We start from the raw sequence: 19,850 nt of genomic DNA on the forward strand, positions 1-19,850 counted from the left end.
TATAGTCAGAAGGATAGACACAGTTCCGTGGAGCCGAAGGCGAGAGTCCAGAAAGTGTGTTGCCTGCCTGGTGCCAGGGTTTGGGACATCTGCTCTGAGCTGGGGAGGAACTTGCAGTAGGAGTGGATGGATCTAGTTGTCATGGTCCATATGGGTACCAACATAGGGAGGATAAGGAAAGAGGTTCTCCTTAGGCAGTATGAGGAGCTACGAGCTAAATTGATAAATTGAAAAGTAGAACCTCAAAGGTAATTAATGGTAATAATCTGATTACCTGAGCCATGAACAAATTGGCTTAGCATAAATAGGGTTAGAGAGTTGTATGTGTGGCTCAAAGATTGGGGTGAGAGAAATGGGTTTCTATTCATGGGGCACTGGCACCAATACTGGGGAAAGTGGGAGCTGTACCATTAGGATGGTCTTCACCTGAACCATTCTGGGACAGGTATTCTGGCAAGTTGTATTACTAGGGCAGTAGAGAGGGCCTTAAACTAAATAGTGGGGGAGAGGAATCAAGTGAGGGAAGATATGATAAATTAAAGGGAGAGGACAGGGCAAGAGAACAAGGTAGCAATAAGTTAATGATAGTCAGAGCGTGGCAGGAAGGGACAGACTGTAGAAACTTAAGAGTGTGCCAGCAGATAAGGCTGGAGGTTGAAAAAAAGTAAAAAGACAGAACTAAAGGTTCTGTATCTGAATGCACAGAGCATTCGCAGCACAACGGATGAATTATCAACTCAAATAGAAATAAATATGTATGACCAGATAGCCACTACAGAGACATTGCTGCAAGATGACAAACGCTGGGACCTGAGTATTCAAGGGTACATGACATTTCGGAAGGACAGGAAGCAAGGAAAAGGTGGAAGGGTAGCTCTGTTAATTAAGGATGTCATTAGTACAGTAGTGAGAGATAACCTTAGTTCTAAAGATCAAGATTAGAATCATTTTGGTAGAGATAAGATATAGCAAAGTTTAGAAGTCACTTGTGGGGCAAGTTTGTAGGCCCCCTAACAGTAACTACACTGTAGGGCAGGTTATACAGGAATAAATAATGGGGCTTGTGAGAAAGGCACAGCAATAATCACAAATGATTTTAATGTACATAGATTGGATGAATCAATTGGCAAAGGTAGCCTGGAAAATGAGTTCATAGAATGTTTTCAGGACAGTTTCTTAGAGCAGCACATTCTAGAACCAACCAGACAGCAGGCTATTCTAGACCTGATAATGCACAATGAGACAGGATTGATTAATGACCTCATAGTAAAAGCGTCCCTCGGTAGCAGTGATCATAACATGATTGAATTTCACATCCAGTTTGCGGCAGAGAAGATGGGTCTATGACTAGTATTTTAAACTTAAGGGAAATTTTGAGGGTATGAAGACAGAACTGGCTAACATGAACTGGGAAATTAGATTAAGAGATAGGTCAGTAGAGATGCAGTCACAGATATTTAAGGAGTTATTTCACAACACTTGGCAAAGATACATTCCAGTGAGAAAAACAGGAACTCGAGGAAGGACATACCATCCATGGCTAAATAAGGAATTTAAAGATAATATCAAATTGAAAGAAATAGAGTAAAATTCCACGAAGATTAGTAGTAGGTCAGAAGATTGGAAAAAATATTTTTAAAAAAGCAAAGAAGGACTAAAAAAATGGGAGAGAAATTAGAATATGAGAGAAAGCTAGCTAGAAATATAAAAGTAAATGGCGAATGAACAGATATTTTGCATCTGTCTTCACTGTAGAAAACACAAATAACATTCCAGAAATAATTGTAAATCAAGAGGTGAAATTAGGGATGGAGAGACCAAAAACAATCACTGGGGAATGGGTACTGGGAAAATTACTAGAACTAACGACTGACAAGCTCCCAGGTCCTGATGGACTTCATCCTTGGGTGAGGAAACAAAATAGAAGAAGAGCATGAAACTGAATGGAATGATAAACAATGGTGTGAAGAAGCAGAAAGAATTTGAAGCCATAATTCCTAAATATTTAAGTGCAGGTGGATGAGCACCCTGGGCCCCCATCCTCCTTGCTAGGGCCTGCCAGCTTGGGAGTCCTAGTCCAGGATTCTCTTAAGGTTAACTTGCAGGTTGAGTTGGTAGTTAGGAAGGCAAATGCAATGTTGGCATTTATTTCAAGAGGTCTAGAATACAAAAGCATGGATGTGCTGCTGAGGCTTTATAAGGCTCTGGTCAGACCACATTTAGAATATTGTGAGCAATTTTGGGCCCCATATCTCAGGAAGGATGTGCTGGCCCTGGAGAGGGTCCAGAGGAGGTTCACAAGAACGATCCCAGGAATGAAAGGCTTAACATATGAGGAACGTTTGAGGACTCTGGGTCTATACTCGATGAAGTTTAGAAGGATGAGGGGGGATCTGATTGAAACTTACAGAATACTGAAAGGCCTGGATAGAGTGAACATGGGGAAGATGTTTCCATTAGTAGGAGAGACTAGGACCCGAAGGCACAGTCTCAGAGTAAAGGGAAGACCTTTTAGAACAGAGATGAGGAGAAATTTCTTTAGCCAGAGAGTCTATGGAATTCATTGCCACAGAAGGCTGTGGAGGCCAGGTCATTGAGTATATTTAAGACCGAGATAGATAGGTCCTTGGTTGGTAAGGGGATCAAAGGTTACGGGGAGAAGGCGGGAGAATGGGGTTGAGAAACTTATCAGCCATGATTGAATGGCGGAGCAGACTCGATGGGCCAAATGGCCTAATTTCTGCTCCTATGTATTATGGTCTTATGGTCTTGGCCCCAGCGAGACCCTGGTGTTATCTTCATCCAGGCTGCAATCGTATCACAGAGATAAAAACAAAAAACTGCGGATGCTGGAAATCCAAAACAAAAACAGAATTACCTGGAAAAACTCAGCAGGTCTGGCAGCATCGGCGGAGAAGGAAAGAGTTGACGTTTCGAGTCCTCATGACCCTTCAACAGAATGATGAGAGACTTTAGGAAAAATCTCCACATCTAGAGTTGTTAGAGGATGAAATGCTTTGCCGTAGGGAGTAGTTGAGACAGAGACCCCTATCTTTTTTAAGGGAAGAGTAGAAAAACATTTAAAAGAGAGAAATATAGGTTGAGCAAAAGAGAGCAGTGCAGTGGGCTTATTTGGATTGTTGTGTCAAAGCACTGGCATAGACACAATGGGCTGAATTCTCCCCCCGTCAGGGGGTGCTGGGCGGGGGCGGGGGCGGGCGCGAACCCAATCGGCACGCCCGATTGGGGACGTGCGCCATTTTATGAGGGCGGGCCAATTAATTGAGCACTACCTGTATGGGCGGGGGCAGGGGGGGGAGAATTCCCTGTGTCGTTTCCTGCGCTCTTGCTTTCATATGTGTAAATTTAAATAAAGAGAAATAAAAACTTTTAAAACATGTCCCCTCGTGAAAGAATTATTTAAAAAATTTTTATTGACTTTTAAAACACTTCATGAAACCTCATTGCACCCGTGGATGAGGTTTCATGAAAAATGCAAAAGCTTCCTGGGCTCTTCTTTAAGGTTGGACGGGCAGCTCAGCTAATTGAATTAATTACTATTTAAATGACCTTAATAGGCCTTTAACAGTTCGGCGATGGTGCAGCTGAGTCGGCTGCGTGCCTGCCTAACTGAAAATCTAAATGATGTGCGATGATGTCAGGACACCCGCTTGACATCACCACTCGTCATTTTACACGTCAGCGAGCAGGCCCCACCCCCGCTCGCTGACCAGAGAATTCTGCCCAATGGATCCTTTCATACTGTAACTTATGGTACTAAGCACTGTTAGGGGAGTTTGTGTCAAGGCAACATTGGATGAATGTATTTTGGAGATTTCTGAGCATGGCCTCCCATAACTGTTCTATTTAGTCAAGCAGCATTTTTTTCCCATCTCCTAATTTTTTTAAATTAATGAATCAAAGCGTTCAATTTTTTAGAAATGTTTTAAAGATATTTTTCTTGGTTGCTTGCAGCAGGGTCCAGGAGATTAATCTTTAACTCTTAGGGGAGATGGTGGCATTGTGGTAACCTCACAGTACTGGTAATTCAGAGGCCCAGGTGGATGCTCTCGGGCCATGGGTTCAAATCCTACCATGGCAGCTGGTGGAATTTGAATTCAATTAATAAACCTGGAATATAAAACTAGTTTCAGTAATGGTGACCATGAAACTACCATCAATTGTCTCAAAAACCCATCTGGTTCATTCAGGGAGGGAAATCTGCCACCCTTACCCAGCCTGGCCTACACGTGACTTCAGACCCACAGCAATGTGGTTGACTCTGAAATGGCCTAGCAAGTTGTCTTCAAGAAGATGGCACACCACCACCTCCTCAAGGGCAATTAGGGATGGGCAGCAAATGCTGGCCATGTCAGCGATGCCCACATCCTATTAAAGAATTTTTTAAAAACTCCATGTCAATCGTGGAGGATTGGTAACCCTACCTAACAATAGTATTTTTGATGCTTCTTCACTTCTTTCATATCTTGACACTTTTTTTTCCTCTTGGGAAACAGTGGGGAAATGGTGAAAGGATTAGCAGGCTAATTATCAATCTGTTTGAACCGCATTATGATCACTCCTTCCGTGGACAACAAGCCTTGGAGTGGGACTTGAATCTGGAGCTTCTGGATCAAAGGCAGGGATGCTGCCTACTGAGCACCAAGATCCTCTTCATTTGATGCCTTAGGGATCTTATCAAAGGGAGTATAAGATGAGATGACAACAACAACAATTCAGCTGAAAGGTAAAAGGGGAGGCACTACTTGACAGATAGCCAAAGCAGTAGATTATTTGAAGGGCACCACGAAAGTCTAAAAGTCATGTTCCTTGCCTACCCTCCCTCATCCACTGCTGCAAAAATTCAATTTACATTCCACAGCATCCCCAATTTCTGCCATGCCTTCTATATTTCCTACCTAAAAGGAAAATGGGAATGAAGGAAAAGAATATAGAGAAAAGCAGCAAACACTGAGATGACCAGCCACAAACAAAATTAGAAGAGACTGACCCAAAAAAACCAGACAAAGAGGTAAGAGACAGGCACCCTGTAACTTACCATAAGTTTTGCCATGGGAGATCCAGGAGTTACCAATGAAAATAATAAAAATACGTGTTATTTTCCCTGGTCTGAAAGTTATCGTATTTATCTTGTTGGTCTGTTCTTAACCCAGAAGAACATCTTTCAAAATTAAAAAAAAATATTGAACCCTGATTGGGATCTGGTCAAAAACAGTGATTGAAATCAACTCTGGGAATTATTTTACCCTGTTCATTTTCAATCAGGAACTAATTGTTCCTGGAAACATGTTTGTGGAAAACATGTGCAATTGCTTTTTAAGGAATTAGAACCTATTTCTCAACTTGAAACGTTAACACTGTTTCTGTCTCCACAGATGCTGTCAGACCTGCTGAGTTTTTTCCAGCATTTTCTGCTTTTGTTATAGAACCTCTTCCTCTTTGGCAATTGCTCAGTTCCTTCACAACTTTCTTGCTAACTGCTTTCTTGTTGCTGCCACTGGTATTGTTAGAAATGCAGGTTTTATTTCAGCTGCTCAGTGCATTTGTGCATAATATATTGGTCACAGTCTGGAGCGCTACTGATGTAAGATTAGTTTACCAGTAGTAAACTCTGAGACAGTAATGCCCTGACATGGCACATGATGTTGACATTTAATTGAGGCTACCTGTTTTCCTTTTATTATATGTGTTTTTTTGCTTTGAATGATTTTAGATACAACACTTGGTTTTAAACAAGTTGTTAAATGTCATTTTAGCTGCTACTTTGTTACATCCTACTAATGTCTCAGAATTGATGGCCACAGTGGCTAACCGGTCAAAATCCAAAAATGCTGTTGAGCAATGTTGGCGATGTGACCCTATCGTGTTTCCACATAGTACAGTTCTGCAATAAGGAAACAACTTAAGTGGTATCACTTCGTGGGATTGTAGCATACAAATGCTTAAAGCATTTTAGCAAAGGCATTAACTCTTATTAAGTGAGTTAAACACTCAGCCAAAATAGTAGAGACATATAGTAGAGGACTTTCAGATGAATGTGTTAAGCATATGCCTATGCAAATGTAGGACCATAATTTTTACAATTCTATCTACTGCAATCTACCATATTTTCACTGAAAGTAGTCATTTATCCTGCTATCGCAGTTTACCCAGAAATTCCTCCCTTTTAGTCATTAATGTTTACTGTGGAAAATCATATGCAATTTATTTGGGTTTCGCTCACTGTGCCCAATCATTTCAATACTATCGGGTTTTTTTTATTCATTTCAAGGGATGAGGGCTTTGCTGGCTAGGCCAGCATTTATTGCCCATCCCTAATTGCCCTTGAGAAGGTGGTGGTGAGCTGCCTTCTTGAGCTGCTGCAGTCCACGTGGTGTGGGCACACCCACAGTGCTATCAGGGAGGGAGTTCCAAGATTTTACCTCAGCGACAGTAAAGGAACAGCAATATATTTCCAAGTCAGATGGTGAGCAGCTTGGATGGCAACTTCCATGTAGTGGTGTACCCATCAATCTGCTGCCCTTGTCCTTCTAGGTGGTAGTGGTCGTGGGTTTGTAAGGTGCTGTCTAAGGAGCCTTGGTGAGTTCCTGCAGTGCATTTTTTAGATGGTACACACTGCTGTTGCTGTGCGTCGGTGGTGGAGGGAGTGAATGTTTGTGGATGGGGTGCCAATCAATTGGGCTGCTTTGTCTTGGGTGGTGTCAAGCTTCTTGCCTGTTGTTGGAACTGCACCCATCCAGGCAAGGGGAGAATATCCCATCACACTCCTGACTTGTGCCTTGTAAATGGTGGACAGGTTTTGAGGAGTCAGGAGGATTTCTAGCCTCTGACCTGCTCTTGTAGCCACAGTTTTCTTTGATTAGCCCAGTTCAGTCTCAGGTCAATGGTAACTCCCAGGATGTTGATAGTGGGGGATTCAGCAATGGCGATGACATGACATGGGGTGATGGTTAGATTCTCTCTTCTTGGAGATGGTCGTTGCCTGGCACTTGTGTGGCGCAAATGTTACTTGCCATTTGTCAGCCCAAGCCTAAATATTGTCCAGGTCTTGCTGCATTTGGACATGGACTGCTTCTGTATCTGAGAAGTCGCAAATGGTGCTGAAAATTGTGCAATCATCAGTGAATATCCCCACTTCTGACCTTATGATGGAAACATGGTCACTGATGAAGCAGCTGAAGATGTTTGGGCCTCAGACACTACCCTGAGGGACTCCTGCAGTGATGTCCTTTGTGATGTGACTCCAACCAGCAGAGAGTTTTCCCCCTGATTCCCATTGACTCCAGTTTTGCTAGGGCTCATTAATGCCACCCTCGGTCAAATGCTGCCTTGATGTCAAGGGCAGTCACTCTCCCCTCCCTCGAGAGTTCAGCCCTGTTGTCCATGTTTAAACCAAGGTTGTAATGAGGTCAGGGCCCAAATGGCCCTGGCGGAGCCCAAACTGAGCATCAGCGAGCAGGTTATTGTTAAGCAAGTGCTGCTTGATAGCACTGTTAATGACCCTTTCCATCACTTTACTGATGATTGAGAGTAGACTGATGGGGTATAATTGGCCAGGCTGGATTTGTCCTGCTTTTTGTATACAGGACATACCTGGGAAATTTTCCACATTGCTGGGAAGCTGCTAGTGTTGTAGCTGTACTGGAACAGCTTGACTGGGGGCCAATCCATAAGTAAACTGATAACTGATTTTCATAAAGCAATTTTGCAGTGACTTGACATTATTGTATTCTTTCTTTCAGGTCTGTGGCAATCGTTTCTGTGGAGGAGAACTAACATGTTAGGAAAATACGTTGGCAAGGTGCTGGGATTCGCAGGCTTTACTATTCAATATGGCTGTATTGCCCACTGTGCCTTTGAATACTTAGGAGAAATTGTCATGGTATGCTTTTTTGGCTTTCTTTATGATAATCTGTTGTATTCTGTAATACTTTGTGTAGTTTTTCTGAAAATCAGTCAAATCTCCTTGCAGGGACAAGGTAATTATTTTAATGAGTTAATTATGTTGTGCTGGCGCACTGATTATCACTCTGGTTGGAATGAAGGTGCTAGGAATGCTTAATGAGAGCTCAGACATCTATTAGAGTGCTGAAACGCCTGAGCACCAGATAAAACATTACTTTATTGACAGCTCTGTCTCCCTGATCTCATCTGTCAATTTCATAATCATTATTTGCCCAAGATAAGGAGGTTACAAGTGCTTGCAGTTTCAGCCATTGGTACTTTAAAGGGTCGGGATGATTCTTATTAGCCTTTAATAAAAAGGCGTTTCTTAAGAAAGTGGAATGTTATCAATGAATGACTTAATATTTTTTTAGCACATTCTATTGTCACTATAGGGTCCATTGATTCTATATAATGTAAAGTGGATGAATGGCCATGAAAGTGGATAGCTTGGCGTGGGAAGCATGAGGAACTATAGGGGGTCAGTAGGGGCCATACCTTGGCATGGAGGCATGAGGGGTCATAGGGATGGGTGGGGAGAGCATATCTCGCCATGCACGGCAAGAGGAGCCATAGGGGCTGCGTGGGGGCCGTACCTTGGGAAGGAATGAGGGCCATAGGAGGAGGTAGAGCATAACTTGGCATGAGGAGCCATCGGGGATAAGTGGGGGGGCGGCATGAAGTATGGGGAGTGCGTGGGATTTGAGGAGGATTGAGGGCTAGAGGGCCTTACTTTTTCATTAAACTGGGTGTTTTAAACAGCCTGCCTCGGCATCCAGCAGCCAGTGTAGCTGCCTCCAAACTGTTTCCTACATTGGCTGACCTGATTGCAGCCCTATCCCCCTACAATGAAAATCCCATCTTTCGTGGCACTTTCTCCTGACACGGGTGGGCCGAGCTGGGAATTTTCCCAATCCCCGCCTCAAGGAGGAAAATCCAGCCTAGCCTGTCTGTTTCTTTGATAAATGTGATAGATAAAATACAGCCTGTAAATGGAAAGATTAATCTTAAAAGAAAACATCTGCTGAGGCATCAATTGGTGTTTTGGGCCTGCTGCTGTAAAAATTGCTGTTTACTTGATAAATTTAAAATTAAAATGTTCATTTAAATGTATTATTCTCAGGCCTGAAACTGAGGATCAGGTGGTTTTCATTAATGGGAATCAATTCTTAGACACACCATGTAAAGTAATTGATGATGTATTCACACTCCACAAACCTGTCATGGTTATAAGACCATAAGACATAGGTGCAGAAGTAGGCCATTCGGCCCATCGGGTCTGCTCCACCATTCAATGAGATCTTGGCAGATATGATAATCCTCAATTCTGCCTTCCTGCCTTTTTCCCCATAACCCTTGATTCCCTTATTAATTAAAAATCTGTTTATCTCAGCCTTGAATATACTTAACAACCCAGCCTCCACAGCCCTCTGCGGTAAAGAATTCCACAGATTCACTACACTCTGAGAGAAGAAATCCTCCTCATCTGTTTTAAATGGGCAACCCCTTATTCTGAGATTACGCCCGCTGGTCCTAGACTCTCCTACAAGGAGAAACAACCTCTCAGCATCTACCCTGTCATGGTCACAACTTCATTCCCATTTCTGTGGACAAAATGTAATTTTATATAATTTTTTAGGTATTCAGAACTTCAGAGAATATCTTGGTCAGAAAATTAGATGGAAGCCTTTTTTGTGATTGGAAACTCATGCAATACTGTATCATTAGAATACTGAGAGGAACCAAATTAGGGATGCTGCTGGGATCTTACCTGTGGTAGGCAGGCACCACACCACGGGTGAAGCCCAACAAATCCCTCGAGTGGCCTCCTGATGACAGGCTGGAGGCCAGCAAAGCCTCCTTTATTTATTTCCTTCCAACCGCCTGCCACTCCCTGACCCCCACCAAGTTGTTTCTGCCACTGTGGCTGCAGGCCTTGCTTTGGAGGGAGTTCCCCTCCACAATAATGCCCGAACGACATGTCCAAGATAATCTTCACATTTTCCTATGGCTTTAGGGGCAGCCTCTATCTTTCAGGCACACTCACATTCTCCTGTCTGTTGCAGCAGCACCCATCTCCCCTGATGGGGCTGCTGGCAGGACCACTGTGCAGGTCTTCCCATTCACCCAGCTGGGTGCATTTTCTACTTGCCATGCTTAATTGTACCATGCTCCCAGGGGTGGCCACTTAATTGGCCGTCTCCGTGTACTGCTCACCCACAGCTGATGAATCAGTACTCTGCCAAGTTGAATACCACTTGAAGGAAGCACCGAGGGTGGCAAGGGCGCAGAATGTACTCGGAGTGGTGGACTTCAATGTCCATCACCAAGAGTGGCTCGGTAGCACCGCTACCGATCGAGCTGGTCGAGTCCTAGAGGACATAACTGCTAGACTGGGTCTGCGGCAGGTGGCGAGGGAACCAAGAGGAAGGAAAACGCACTTGACCTCATCTGCCTGCCACAGATGCATCTGTCCATGAAAGTGTCAGTAGGAGTGACCACCGCACAGTCCTTGTGGAGACAATGTCCCGACTTCACATTGAAGATACCCTCCATCGTATTGTGTGGCACTACCACCATGCTAAATGGAATAGATTTCAAACAGATCGAGCAACTCAAGACTGGGCATCCATGAGGCACTGTGGGTCATCAGCAGCAGCAGAATTGTACTCAAACACAATCTGTAAATTCATGGCCTGGCATATACTCCACTCTACCGTTACCATCAAGCCAGGGGATCAACCTTGGTTCAATGAAGAGTGCAGGAGGGCATGCCAGGAGCAGCACCAGGCATATTAAAAATGAGGTGTCAACCTGGTGAAGCTACAACACAGGACTAATTGCATGCCAACCACCATAAGCAGCAAGTGATAGACAGAACTAAGTGATTCCGCAAGCAACGGATTAGATCTAAGCTCTGCAGTCCTGCCACATCCAGCCATGAATGGTGATGGACAATTAAGCAACTCACTGGAGGAAGAGGCTCCACCAAATATCCCCATCTTCAGTGATGGGGGAGCCCAGCACGTCAGTGCAAAAGATAAGGCTGAAGCACTTGCTACAATCTTCAGCCAGAAATGCCAAGTGGTGATCCATCTCGGCCACCTCCAGAGGTCACCAGCATCACAGATGCCAGTCCTCAGCCAATTCGATTCACTCCACATGATATCAAGAAATGGCTGAAGGCACTGCACACTGCAAAGGCTATATATGGGCCCTGACAATATTCCAGCAATGGTACTGAAGACGTGCTCCAGAGCTTGCCATGCCCTGAACCAAACTGTGCCAGTACAGCTACAACACTGACATCCACCGAGCAATGTGGAAAATTGCCCAGATATGTCCTGTACACACAAAGCAGGACAAATCCAACCTGGCCAATTACCACCCCATAAGTCTACTCTTGATCATCAGTAAAGTGATGGAAGCGGGCATCAACAGTGCTATCAAGCAGCACTTGCTTAGCAATAACCTGCTCACTGACACTCAGTTTGGGTTCCGTCAGGGCCACTCAGGTCCTGACCTCATTACAACCTTGGTTTAAACATGGACAAATGAGCTGAACTCCTGAGGTGAGGTGAGAGTGACTGCCCTAGACATCAGGGCAGCATTTGACCAATTGTGGCATCAAGGAGCCCTAGAAAAAATGGAGTCAGTGGGAATCATGGGGAAAACTCTCCACTGGTTGGAGTCATTCCTAGCAGAAAGGAAGATGGTTGTGGTTGTTGGAGGTCAGTCATCTCAGTTCCAGGACATCACTGCAGGAGTTCCTCAAAGTAGTGTCCAAGGTCCAACCATTTTCAGCTACTTTATCAGTGACCTTGCTTCCATCATAATGTCAGAAATGGGGATGATTGCACAATTTTCAGCACCATTTGCAACACCTCAGATACTGAAGCAGTCCATGTCCAAATGTAGCAAGACACGGATAGTATCCAGGCTTGGGCTGACAAGTGGCAAGTAACATTCGCACCACATAAGTGCCAGGCAATAACCATCTCCAAGAAGAGAGAATCTAACCATCACCCCTTGACATTCAATGGCATTACCATTGCTGAATCTCCCACTGTCAACATTCTGAAGGTTACCATTGACCAGTAACTGAACTGGACTAGCCATATTAATACTGTGGCTACAATAGCAGGTCAAAGGCTAGGAATCGTGGGACGAGAAGCCCACCTCCTGTCTCCCCAAAGCCTGTCCACTATCTGCAAGGCACAAGTCAGGAGTGTGATGGATACTCCCCACATGCCTCGATGAGTGCAGCTCCCACAACAGTCAAGAAGTTTGACACCATCCAAGACAAAGCAGCCCACTTGATTGGCACCACAGCCACAATCACTCCCTCCACCACCGATGCACAGTAGCAATAGTGTGTCCCGTCTACAAGATGCACTGCAGGAATTTACCAAGGCTCCTTCGCCAACACCTCCCAAACCCACGACCACTACAATCAAGACGGACAACGGCAGCAGATAGATGGGAACACCACCACCTGGAAGTTCCGCTCCAAGTCACTCACCATCGTGACTTGGAAATATATCACTGTTTCTTCACTGTTGCTGGAACAAAACTCTGGATACTCCCTCTCTAACAGCAGTGTGGATGTACCTACACCACATAGACTGCAGCAGTTCTAGAAGGCAGCTCACCACCACCTTCTCAAGGGCAATTAGGGATGGGCAATAAATGCTGGCCCAGCCACATCCCATGAATGAATAATAAAAAAAAACACACACTCTCACTCCCCCCACCGCCCCCCACCCACCCCCCCACCCCACACACACACACATACACACACTCGCTCTGTCATTCCCATACTCTCACAATCTCTCACTCGAACACACACTCACTCGCTCCCTCTAACACACTTTCTCTCTCCCACACACTCACTTACTCTCTCACCCCCCCACACACACACTCTTTCACTCCAATGCCCCCACACACACACTCACTCACTCGCACACACACACACACACACACACACACACACTTTCCCAATCTCCCACTCCCCACACAAACTCTGAATTTCTCACTCTCACACACACGTACACACTCTCAATCTCTCACTCCCTCACTCTCACACACACACACACACGCACACACAATCCCTCGCTCCCACACACACGCGCACACACACAAACGTGACAGAATTTTTAGTTTGGTGAGCAGGCACGCGCCTGACTGCTTGAGCGTTAAATAAAGCGCATTGACATCAGCTGAGCATGCCGATGTCGATGGGCACTCTCGTGACATTCTGCTAGGCGGGTTTGCGATGGAGATGGAGGCGTGCCCACCACTAATTAAGTGGCCAGTTAAGGCCCTTGAGACACCAATTGTTCCCAACTTTACAAAGCCTGTGTGATTTTTAGGCTGTCGCACAAGCAAAACAGGCAGGCGGGCAGGCCACAATTTGCAAAACCTCATCCACAGGCAGGATAAGAGAGGTCAGTGGCCTTGTCAAAGCAATTAGTGAGGAGTGCAAGATATCAGTTGCTGCTGTTTGCAACTGTGAACAGGACAGCTTCATTTCGCTTCAGAGCTGCATTCAGATATTTTAAAGGCTTCAGTTCAGGACTCAACTGTTGTTTTCCAGGCCCCCAGAAAATTCACACTGTGTTGGGCCTTCCAGGTATCAGACAGCCTTCACTTCCTGGTAATGGGGATTGTGGTCTCCACTGGAGGCACCTCCTCCTCTGAGGAAGAGAGGGCCAGAAGGGGGAGGAAGCCAGGTGTCCCTATTCAGCTTCAGGGGCGCAACCTGTAGGAGGAGAGATGCTGGCACAAGGGGCGCAGGGCCAACCGGAAGTCTAAGGCACAAGGGGCCACAGAAGACGCCAATATCCTACTGCCAGGGTTTACAGGTGGCAGTGCAGCTACCTCAATGTGTCTGAGGTGCAATGCCGACGGAGGGTCCGTCTCTCAAGCGAGACAGTGACCTCCATCTGTCAGAGGCTTGGCCCTGAGATCAGCTCTGATTGTGTGAGTGGACACCCCATTCCAGTGGCGCTGAAGATCATGATGGCCCTCAACTTCTATGCCTCCGGGTCTTTCCAGGGGTCAGTGGGGGATAATTGTGGAGTGGCCCAATCAGCTGTCCATATTTGAATCAAACTGGTGACACTCTGTTCAGGTGTGCATTGACTTCCATTCATTACCGTACAGACAAGGCCAGCCAGGCAGAGCAAGCCAAAGGCTTCGCAATGATTGCTGGATTCTCCCACGTCCAGGGTGCAATCGACTGCACACATAAGGCCATCAAGGCGCCAGGGGTGAGCCAGGAGCTTTCGTCAACAGGAAGGGATTCCACTCCGTGAAAATGCAGATAGTGTGTGATCACAAGATGCAGATTCTGCAAGTGTGTGCAAAGTACCCTGGCAGTTTCTATGACTGTTACATCCTGAGGCACTCCCAGGTGCCGAGGCTCATCAGTGCTCCAGCCCGACTGGATGGATGGCTGCTGGGTGACAAGGGCTATCCTCTCAAAAGGTGGCTTATGATGCCTCTCCCCCACCAAAGAACAGAGGCTGAGCAGCAGTACAACAGGAGCCATGCCTTCATAAGGGCGGTGGTAGAGAGAACCATAGGTCTTCTCAAGATGCGCTTCCGATGCCTGGACCATTCAGGGGGCACACTCCAATACCCCCCAGAACGTGTGTCACTGATGGTGGTTGCATGCTGCACTCTCCTCAACCTGGCACTGGCAAGGGGGGCGCAGTGGAGGAAGAAGATCTTGACGCAGCTGCACAGGCAACAGACAATGAGTCCAGTAGTGAGTCCAAGGACGAGAGCAGTGAGGAGAATGCTGGGGGCATAGACGCGGACCTGGGTAATCTTCAGGGAGGCAGAGTGACCTGGGATGCTTTGATTCAATGCTCCTTCAGCTAGCCTATCAAATAAGAACCACCACCACATGCCAGGGCTGCAGGCTCCATACTCGATCCCTGACAGGGTCAGTCCCTTGGTCAACAACATACACTATATGCCTTTGCAATAAAGTTTCAAGAAATACACGTCCATCATAACATCATGACTTACCCTGCACCTACAGAACAAATGAAGCATAGAGGCCAGTTGCACAAAATAACATATCATTTACTTGCGAATGTTAAACATTGCAGAAGTTAACACAAAACGGTGTTTCCCATCACACCATTAAAAAAAGGAAAAATGGGGAACCAAATGTCACCCATGATGAGCCCATTTTGTGATTAAGGTGCTTTAAGTTTTCGCTTGCGAGTGCTTCATCTAGGTGCTATCCCCTCTCTGGCACCAGCATTGGAGACAGCCTGCTCACTCTGCTGTCTTAATCACCTTGGCGGGCGTCCTTTGGCCCGTGGAGTCTGTGCTGGCCCCGCCTGGGAGGGAGCAGTCAGTGGCACGGCTGGCCTCTCCTTAGTCATTACAGCCTCATTAGATGCCACGATCACTGGCAGAGGGGCGGAAGAATTGCTGTCATCATCTGGAGCACCCTGAGAGGAGCCCGCAGAGACGACAGGCAGCACATGCGCCATTGATGGATGCGCACCTAGCTGGGATACTGGGTGCCCAATCCATCTCCCATACTGACACTGACCAACTGAGGTCATTGCCGGTGTGAGAGTTTGCAGGTCTGAGTGCATCCCAAGGAACCCCTGATTGAGTCCTTGGAGGAGCCTCTCCATGAGAGTCGCCACTTTCTCCATGGAGGAGGCATTGCGCTTGGCCATGAGAGTAAACACAGCGCTTATGCTCCACAGAGACTCCTCCACAAGGGATACCATGGCACGCAATCCCTCATGTCTCTCTGCCAGATCCTCCCGCATACCCTACCGGACATCCAGCACCTGCTGCCTAATGGATGTTTCCAGATGCTCATCACCTGCCTTTGACCCAGCATCGTCTTGGTCCTCAGCAGTCCTCCGACTGCCGCAGCCCCCTGCACTCTCTGCCTCCGCCTGCACCTTAAGCGAGTGTGAAGTGCCCTCACCAATATGCATCGACATTCTGGCCGCTGATCTAATGCCCACCGAGGTGCTGGTATCTGCGCTGGTGCCTGGTTCAGCGAGTGGGTGTTTCGCAGGTGCAAGTGAAGCCCAGTGGTCCTCCGGCATCAGGGGTGGCCCTTCGGGGTCCAGAGAGTGAGTGCGTGCTGGCGAATCTAAAGAAGATCAAGGACATGTCATTAATTAAAGTCTTCACACTGTCACTGCGCATGCCGGGCACCCTGGTGAGACAATGGAGACCTGCATCATGGTGCCATCATCTTTCCATGAACAATGAGGACTCTAGGTTTGAGGCTCCCATCAATGAACGGTTGCATAATCCAAAATTCTCACTGCTGTGCTATGTTCGTCTGGCACTCCCGCCTCTCCATGCCCGCTTGCACGTGTAGTGTGCTGGCTCTCCAGCTCTAGGGTTTCCCGCTTGAACCTGGTCAGCAGCAGCAGGTGAGGCAGGCCTCTGCCTGTACGTGACCTCTGATTGGTTATGGCTTGTCTTCTCCTGAAAGGATAGAGGAGCATTGATTAGTCCACTCCCTACCTTCAGCATCATTGCAGCCTGGCCAACACCAGCTGAGGAACACCTCGCAAAGCCCTTGAGACACAAGACACTCAGTCCAAGCAGCCAGGGCTCACCCCCTTGGCCAGCTTTTGACAGTTGGCACTCAGACGCTAGTTGAGGTCCATGGGGGGATAGCCACGCCTTAACACTTCTGCACACTGACCCATGTCAACATGGTACTCATGCTTCCTGAGTGCAGCAGGTCATTGAACCTTTGCCGGCAGTGCACCCGTGTGCGCCGCACCACATCATGGCTGCTAACCAGAGCTACAACCTCATCCCATGCCCTCTTTGTGAGGTGCAGTTGACTCCTCTGCCCATCTCTGAGGACAAGGGTGTCCCTCCTGGCAGCCACCTCTTCAGGGAGTACTGCGAGGCACTCATCTGAAAAGCAGGGTACCATGTACCCACCCGAGCTGCCCGCCCCCCTGTCGCATTCGTCGCCATAACTTGAATATTGAAAACGCAGAAGAGATGTTCTTCCGTGGCAACCTTCAATGGGCTGCCTGTGCCATTTTTTAACCAGCCACCGGGTTGCCATTGAACCCAGCCACCGACAAGCACCCTCCCCCACCCATCTTTTCCCAACAATTGGGGAGCCGCATTTCTGTTGGGCAGGCCTTAATTGGTCCGCCAGTGTGAAATTGCAGTCAGGGGCCGATCATGGGCAGTGGCCCGTTTACCGGCCGATCCTGGGCCCGCCCACTGACTGAAAACTCTGCCTTTAATCTCTCACTCCCACACACATGCACACAGTCTCTTGCGCACGCACACAGGCACAACGTGTACACACACACACACACACTCTCAATCTCTTGCACACATGGGCAAGCCTCTTCCCCATGCCCAACCTGATCCCCCATTGCTGACCCCAGGCTCCGCAGCCTCCAGGGCTCGCAGCCAGCCTTTCCTTTCTGAGACCCTGGCTGCCTCTCCTCTCCTGGCCACCTCTCCTCCCCAGGGCTCCCAGCGGGCAGCTTCTCCTCCCCGTGGCCCCTGGCAGCCAGCCTCTCTTCCCCAGGGCACCTGGCACTCTTGCCACCACTCCTGCTGCCCATCACCCATGGCGCGCACGCTGTCTCTTTCCCTCTTTCTCTTTCTCTCTTGTACCGAAGTCAACTACACTGTCAAGCCCTTTAATTTTATACATTTCAATGAGAATCATGTCCAATTTTTCTAATCTCCAGAGAATATACGCCCAACCTGCTCGATCTTTCATCCTAGGTCAGCCCTCTCGTCTCAGGAATCAATCTGGCAAACTTGTGTTTCATCCTCTGTAATGCAAACATATCTTTCCTTAAGTAAGGAGTACAGGTGCAGTCTCACGAAAGCCCCATATAATTGCAGCATGGTTTCCTCATACTCTAACTCCCTTGCAATAAAGGCTAACATACCATTTTCCATCTTAATTGCTTATTGTGCCTGAATGTTAACTCTCTGATTTGTGTACAAGGATCCCTAAATCCCCCTGAATGCCAACTAGTTTACTCGTCTCTCACTCCCTAAAGCATATTCAACTTTTTCATTCTTTCTACAGGGGTAGATAATTTCACACTTTCCCACATTGGTCGAGAAGATGGGAGAAACTGTAAAATCACCTAACCAGTCTCAATCTCTTTGCAATCTCTTTACATTCTCCTCACAGTTTACTTTTGTGACTAGCTTTGTATTGTCAGCAAACTTGGATATATTACACTCAGTCTTCCATTCTTGTGTTTTTCATAATTCTGTTCTGCGTCCACTCTAAGGCCTTGACATCCTTCCTAAAATTTGCTGCCCAACAGTAGTCTAGCTGTGGCTCAACTAGCGCTTTATAAAGATTTAACATAACTCCAATGCTTGTGGTGAGGCAGTGAGGACAAGCCAAGTGTTTTATTTCAGGGAAAAGAAAATCAAAGGATGTAACTCCAGCTATTCTTGTGGGGCCTCTCGTGGTCAGTTTTAGGGCAGTTTTGGCAGAAGTTTGGGAGCAGTGTGGTTCCTTTGACAATAAAAGGGTAAAATAATGATATTTTCATTGTTTCTTTCAAAAGAAAATCTTTAGTTGAAATTTCAGAAGACTATATTAAAAATTTGAACACTAATATCTCAGTAGTAATTTCAGGACCAATATTTTTGTTGGTGTTCCAGGAATGATTTTGCAATGCACAAATAAATATGTTTATTTAAAAATCAGCAATGCATTTTCCTTCATTTCCCAGTGTTCTGGTCCTTCCATGGAGCCTACCATTAAGACCTATGATATAATCATCTCTGAGAAACTCAGTCGACAATTTTATCGCATTGAAAAGTAAGCCGCCATAACATTTGTAAGAAATATCGGAATTTCTAAATCATACAGTCTTACCCTTTGGATATATTTACTTTACTTAATTGTTCAGAATCCATATGTGCATATGTTTCCTCTAACCCCAGTTGAAATTTTTTCTGCAGAGGTGATATAGTAATTGCTAAAAGTCCCAATAATCCTAGGATGAATATTTGCAAACGAGTGATTGGTCTAGAAGGAGATAAAGTGTGCACTGGTGGTCCACTAGATGTTTATAAGAGCCATAGATATGTGAGTATTATTATCTTTATGTCATCTATTTAAACACAGTGGTAACATAAAAGCATAAAGTAGCAACAGCTAAAGCCTATTTATCCCTACTTGTTTTGTTTAGGTTCATGTACAGGCCACTCAGCCAGTTTGCATCTCCCTTGATGTGAAACCTCCCACTATTCCCTGGTAAACTAAGAATGTATTTATTTTCTTCATGCTTCAGCTGAGTTATCTTTTGTTGAACTGTGTCACTGTTCCTTGACTTAATAACCTTAAATGTAAAATGGTTCCTCCTTAGCTAAGTTTAACTTGATTTTCATAGCCTGTTCCCATGTTCTCTTTCAAGATACTGAAAATAATTGCCACTGGTTTTCTTCATAACATCAAAGGTTTTAACTATGACACTCCAACCATTACCTTTTTCTAGCCCTATTAAACATTCGAGTAAATCTATGTTGCAGATAGTTATGGTGAAACCAGGTGCTCTAGATAGCAGTGCATGGTGTTAATTCTTGATGCTGGCACAGAAGCTAGCATAGGATTCCGCTGTGGCTATTGTCATCTTCTCATTTTCTCTGTAACAGTTCTCAGTATGTAAGTGTGATGCTGCTCCAGCAGTCCATTTATAGAGCAGGACCAAAAAGATCTCAATCCACAGTTTTCAGAACCACATAAAGGCCTATGTTCCCTTTTTTATGGGCTCCCTTTCCACCTCTCATTTCTCTTGGCACTGTTTGAGTAATATATCTCAATATTTCCATTGCAAGAGTTTATAGGCCTAGCTATCTAAAGCTTGCAG

The 19,850-nt window shown here is 46.1% G+C and overlaps 1 protein-coding gene across 9 annotated transcripts in view; it reads left to right on the top strand.

Moving 5' to 3' along the window:
• immp1l (inner mitochondrial membrane peptidase subunit 1) overlaps positions 1-19,850 on the top strand; it is a 165,978-nt gene that overhangs the window by 77,708 nt on the left and 68,420 nt on the right. For 8 of the 9 annotated variants that reach the window (XM_041197381.1, XM_041197383.1, XM_041197384.1 and 5 more), the window contains 3 exons: positions 7,764-7,903; positions 18,711-18,799; positions 18,943-19,069. In XM_041197381.1, coding sequence (XP_041053315.1) covers positions 7,799-7,903; positions 18,711-18,799; positions 18,943-19,069 — 321 coding nt within the window. In that variant the 5' untranslated portion in view covers positions 7,764-7,798. The remainder of the gene's footprint in view (positions 1-7,763; positions 7,904-18,710; positions 18,800-18,942; positions 19,070-19,850) is intronic. The other variant, XM_041197380.1, reaches the window with a different exon arrangement.

Source organism: Carcharodon carcharias, chromosome 10 (genome assembly GCF_017639515.1).
Source record: "Carcharodon carcharias isolate sCarCar2 chromosome 10, sCarCar2.pri, whole genome shotgun sequence".
Classification (NCBI taxonomy): Eukaryota; Metazoa; Chordata; class Chondrichthyes; order Lamniformes; family Lamnidae; genus Carcharodon; species Carcharodon carcharias.